Source organism: Oryza sativa, chromosome 8, assembly GCF_034140825.1.
Source record: "Oryza sativa Japonica Group chromosome 8, ASM3414082v1".
In the NCBI taxonomy this organism is placed as follows: Eukaryota; Viridiplantae; Streptophyta; class Magnoliopsida; order Poales; family Poaceae; genus Oryza; species Oryza sativa.
In genome coordinates, this window is record NC_089042.1 from 23,437,764 (window position 1) to 23,443,810 (window position 6,047).

Sequence of the window (6,047 nt, forward strand, 5' to 3'; positions counted from 1 at the left end):
CTATGACGAAATTTCATGTTTCGTCATGGATCACTCATGGCGGAGGGTAGACATCGAAACTCCATGACGAAATTTAAAATGGTGTCATAAAACAATAGATAATTTCGTCACAAAATGGTGCGCACCATTCATGTAACACACTTATGACGCTCCTTTATTAATACAATATGCTGAAATATATTTCGTTAGTTGTAAGTAAATCTCTATTCTGCTGTTGGTCCCACCTTGCATATGTGGCTATCTAGGTTGTCACTGGACCCCACATTGTATACGTGGCTATCCAGATTGTTATTGGACCCCACATTGTATATGCAGCACAGGTGCGTTTTCGGGCCAGCAGATGCTTTGTGCAGTCCACGTGAATTTGTGCAGCCCATGTGTCAATCTGTGCAGCCCATGTGAACTTTTTTTTCGCAGCCCAAATTTGTGCAGTCCGTGAATTTGTGCAGCCCATGTGTGAATCTGTGCAGCCCATGTGAACTCTTTTTTCTAAAAAAAATGCTGCAGCACTTGGGGGTCGAACCCATGACTTGTGACTAACCATAATTCTAGCTTAACCACTACGCTGCAAGGAGCTTTCATGCTGATGATGTTTTACTTTTAGTTTTCCTTTCAATTCTCGAACACAAGAATGATTGAATGCTTTATGCGGGCGACCTAGTGGTTTGGTCAGGGAGGGAGGGGGGCGGTGGCGCAGGGTTTGGTCACAGCCAGGGAGGGAGGGTGGCGGCGGCGCAGGCGGAGCTCAGTGGGGCGGATCCTAGCCACCGGGACGGCGCAGAGGAGGAGGTTTCTTATCCCACCGGTGCAGGGAAGGGCGGCTCCACAGGCTGGCCGGCATCGTGATGTGGAGCATCGTGGTGGGTGGCGGCGCGGTGAAGTGATCTTGGTCGGTGGGGCTGCGGAGGGATCCCGGTCGGCGCGGGGGATCCTCGACGACTGAGACGGATCGGCTGCTCCTCGCCCACCGTCTTATCCTAGCACCTCCTCTCTCAATCCTGTCGTCAGCGCGCACAGCCCATCACCAACGCCGTTCAGTAGATATAAGGTATGATTTTCCATAAGTACATTACTCTGAGTATGAAATGCAAGTTCAGCTATGAAAGATTATGCTTTGTGTTGTATGAACAGAGAAACAAGTCAGAGTATTATGAACAAATCAACATGGTTTAAGTCATGTAGCAACCAGCTATTCCATCTAATGTTTTAGAAAATATTCTGTCCTAAAAAATGGATTAGCTTTGTTTGCCTAATTGCTTTTTTTAACATGCCAAAGCAGATGGACAGAACTTGGATACATGGGAGACAATTCACACCTGCATACATGGAGGGAGTGAAACAGTTCATGGAATTTGTTGGACAAAGATTTGATGAACACGTTGACATACCATGCCCATGCTGTAGGTGTCTTAACCACACTTCACTGCCTCAGCAAGAAATGCATGACCATATACATATTTTTGGGATGTCATCAACATACACCCGGTGGATTTATCATGGAGAATTAGTTGATACAGAAGATGTCGAATATTTGGAACAGGTACATGAAACTAACCATAATGAAGGGACAGATGTGGGCGGGTATGAACCCGAGGATGACAATGGAGTTCCAGAGTTAATAGGTGAACTATACACTGCGGCAGAGGAAGATGGACAGCCACCAAGGTTTGCTAGAATTCTTGAAGATGCGAAGCAGGCACTTTGCCCAGGATCTAACCATTCAAGATTTTCCTTTCTTGTGAGGCTGCTCCATATCAAGTCATATTATCAAATCAGCAATACAGCTTTCACTGAATTATTGAAGTTGTTGTCCTCGGCATTCCCTCAATGTCAATTACCAAAATCTTATGATGAGGCAAAGAAATATCTTCGTGAATTGGGCCTTGGATATGTGTCGATCCATGTGTGCAAGAATAATTGTGTGCTATTTTGGAAGGAATATGCCAATATGGATCTATGCCCAATATGTGGTGAATCCAGATGGGAAGATGGGGTTGGCGACAGGAAGGTTCCTCGCAAAGTTTTGAGGCATTTTCCACTTATCCCAAGGTTAAAGAGGATATTTGCATCAAAACGAACAGCTGAAGACACACAGTGGCACAAAATCAAGCGGAAGCCAGTGGATAATGAAATGAGCCATGCAGCAGATGGGGAGGCTTGGAAGGACTTCGACAGAAAGTATCGAACTTTCGCAGAAGATGCAAGGAATATGAGGCTTGCCATAGCTACAGATGGATTCAATCCATTTGGCAAGGTGAGCAATTCGTATAGCATGTGGCCTGTCCTTGTTATGCCTTTGAATCTACCACCATGGGAATCTGTCGATCCATCGAACTGCATTATGTCATTACTGATCCCAGGTCCAACATCTCCAGGAAAGGATTTTGATTTATTCTTGGAGCCTCTGATAGAAGAATTGCTTGAATTATGGATAGGTGTTAGTGCTTATGATGCATTCAGTGCTAGAAAGTTCAATCTTCGTGCCGCCGTGCTATGGTGCATACATGATTATCCAGCTCTAAGCACCTTGTCAGGGCGAACTACAAAAGGTTATTATGCATGCATTCATTGTGACAAAAATCCGTTGTCACGAGCACTAAGAAATAAGATAGGCTACTTTGGCCACCGTCGTTTCCTTCCAAGGACACACGCTTGGCGAAGAAGCCATGCTTTTGATGGACACCATGAAAACCAGGTTGAGCCAGGAAAATTCAGCACAGATGAGGTCCTCGAGCAGTTAGAGAAGGTGAAAGATGTTAGACCGGGTAAGCATGATACAAGTAAGAAAAGAAAACGTGGAGAGGATGAAGGGCCACTAATTTATTGCCGCAAAGTAAGTCTGTGGAAGCTCCCATATTGGAAAGATTTGTTGCTGCCACATAATCTTGATGTGATGCACATTGAGAAAAACATATGTGACAACATTTTGGGCACATTGCTCAAAATCGAGGGCAAGACAAAGGACACAGTCAATTCGAGGATAGATTTGCATGATATGAACATAAGACATAACTTGCACTTACAGCAGGATGGCAACTCAGTTCGCATCCCACAAGCTCGCTATGTCTTGAGGAAGGAACAAAGAATTGAGTTTTGTAACTTCCTCAAAGGTGTCAAGTATCCACATGGATATGCAGCCAACCTAGCAAGATGCATAAGTTCAGATGGTTCCAAGGTGCAGGGGCTCAAAACTCATGACTGCCATGTCCTTCTCCAAAGAATTATACCTGCCGGCATAAGAGGATTTGTGGACAAGGATATATACGAAGCAATTGCAGAGCTTGGTAACTTCTTCAGGGAATTGTGTAGTAGAAATCTAAGGATAGATGTCCTCAAACGACTGAAAAAAGACATCCCGCTGATCCTATGCAAACTTGAGAAAATTTTTCCTCCAGCCTTCTTTGACGTGATGGTGCACTTGGCCGTACATCTACCTGATGAGGCACTACTTAGAGGTCCTGTACAATATGGATGGATGTACCCAATAGAAAGACGACTTGGCACCTTTAAGAATTCCATGCGGAACAGGGCTAGGCCTGAATGATCAATTGCTGAGGCCTATGTAGCAAGTGACACCTTGACATTTTGTTCAAGGTACATGGAGGATGTTGACACTAGATTTAATCGGGACGCCCGTCATGGGGATGGGCCATTGGATGGTAACAGCTCTGTTTTTATGCATGGTGTTAAACTCATAGGATCCACTAGGATATAGTACATGGAGGATGAAATCATGGATAAGCTAGTTTGGTATGTGCTAAATAACTGTGAGGAGGTTCAACCATATTTGGAGTAAGCACCATTTATGTAGGTTTATTTCACATGTATTGTATTAAATATAATATTTTCCTAATTGTTGAGTCATAATTTGCTACAGCATGCATAGAGAAGAGTTGGAGAAAGAAGATGCACATGATGTTGACAGAAGACTTGAAAAAGGATTTGCTAGGTGGTTTAAGACTCATGTAAGTGACGCACACTTACAAAAATATCATTTTTTGGTGATGAAATTTCAAATTGGGAATAACATGTGTATTTTTCTTGTATATATATATATATATATATATATATATATGACACTCATATGGGGCACCATGGTGCCCGGGCACCATGGTATCTAATGCACAAAATCACTCAAAGTTTTCAAAATTTCAAATTGTGAGTATATACCTAGTTATAATAATTCGATTCATACCTATACCTATCAACAAAACAACTCAAATTTAACTTTATTTCACAATCCATGATTACATACCTAACTAATTATATGTATGGATGCTATATACCTAGAATCAAAATCTAACAAAAACAAGTTCAAATTCAGTTCAAACTTGCTTTGAACTAGTTAGTAAAGTAGTTAATGTTAATACCTAAGTAATTGAAAAAGATTCATACTCATTTGAATTGGGTATATACTCAATTTCAACAATGGTGCCCGGGCACCATGGAGCACCAAACAAATTTACTATATATATATATATATATATATATATATATATATATATATATATATATATATATATATATATATATATATATATATATATATATATATATATATATATATATATATATATATATATATATATATATATATATATATATATATATATATATATATATATATATATATATATATATATATATATATCAGATCTGGAAGCTGAGGAAAGAAAATCCAGGGGTGGTCAGTGAAGCACTATTTGCATTGTCATGTGGTCCTGATCTCCGAGTAAAGAGTTGTGCATCTTGCATTGTCAACGGAGTCCGGTATAGCACTGTAGACCGTGAGAAATACCTCCAAACGCAGAATAGTGGTGTAATGGTTGATGGTACACATGAAGGGGATAACATTGAATTTTATGGTGTCCTTAGGGAGATTCTTGAGTTGCAGTATAACTCTGATCTAGATATCTATCGATCGGTGGTTCTTTTCCATTGTGATTGGTTCAATCAAGTTGGCAAGACAAGAGGAGTTAGGGATGACGGGCATTTCAAATCCATCAACATCCAATCATTTTGGTACAAGGATGACCCTTTCATTTTAGCAACTCAATCGAAGAAGATATTTTACTTGCAGGACACCTCTTTGGGCAACGAATGGCGAATTGTGCAGAAATTCGAACATAGGAACATGTATAATGTGTCTGAAAAAGATGACCACATTTTTGATGTACACCAAGATGATAATTGTTCTGATACAGAACATGAAGTGCATGAAGGTAATGCTGATGAGGATCTAGACCATTTGCAGGAAGATGGAGAAGTTACTATTATTGAAGCTAATTTAGAAGACCTTAACAACCAAGCTAACTTGACTGAAGACAGTAGGGATGATGCAGATGAAGATGACACAATATTGCAGTACTGTAGTGACAGTGGCAATGGGAACGCTGAAGATGACATGCCGGAAGACACCGATGATGATTAAATTATATCTTGAGTTGTGTCATCTATCTGATATGTCATATGTAATTGGGATGAGCTATAAACTCATTTATTTTGTGTTATGTAACTGAGATGTCACAACTGATTTATTCTGTGAACTCATTTGCCATTGCATATCTGAAACACATCGAGATTCTGAGCTAGCAATTTTAAGAACAGAGTTGTTACCAGCAATGATTTGCATTTATTTGATTTCTTTCCCAGGTTCATGGTGCTAACTCATATTCCTAACAATATGTGAAGCAGTTGGGTCAAAAATTTCAGGAGAAGAGAAAATATTTTACTTCTGTTTTTTGGGCAATCCAGTAAGTTTCCTGGTGAAACAGTATGCAAAGTGATGTACATATATATTTGTTCCAAGTGACATACTGCATATCAGTCTAAAACTGTACAGACCATGACATTTCAAGCAGCAAAAACCAATTTCAATCTGTACAAACACAACTTACACTTCAAGCATCTGTTCAAAGCATTACACTTTTTTCTTAATTGTCATATTCAATTGACATAAAAAAATGACACAAATATGGTCTTCACATTTTCAAAATAACACAATAATCAGCCATAAGTTTATTCACATTCACGATCTCAATCTGAAT

At 40.0% G+C, this 6,047-nt stretch overlaps 1 protein-coding gene and 1 pseudogene across 1 annotated transcript; both read left to right on the top strand.

Moving 5' to 3' along the window:
* Positions 1–1,279: 1,279 nt before the first annotated feature.
* On the top strand, positions 1,280–3,715 carry LOC136351599 (uncharacterized; annotated as a pseudogene).
* A 3-nt stretch (positions 3,716–3,718) lies between these two features.
* LOC136351600 (uncharacterized) lies at positions 3,719–5,578 on the top strand. Its single transcript, XM_066303786.1, has 3 exons — positions 3,719–3,750; positions 3,878–3,965; positions 4,655–5,578. Exons 1-3 carry the CDS (start codon positions 3,719–3,721, stop codon positions 5,429–5,431), a joined length of 897 nt encoding a protein of 298 aa, XP_066159883.1. The 3' UTR covers positions 5,432–5,578.
* Positions 5,579–6,047: the final 469 nt, after the last annotated feature.

Coding starts and splice junctions, on each gene's coding strand:
- LOC136351600 (XM_066303786.1), top strand. CDS start 3,719: ATGGAGGATGAAATCATGGATAAGCTAGTTTG. Junction 3,751..3,877: donor ATCATGGATAAGCTAGTTTG/GTATGTGCTAAA, acceptor AATTTGCTACAG/CATGCATAGAGAAGAGTTGG. Junction 3,966..4,654: donor CTAGGTGGTTTAAGACTCAT/GTAAGTGACGCA, acceptor TATATATATCAG/ATCTGGAAGCTGAGGAAAGA.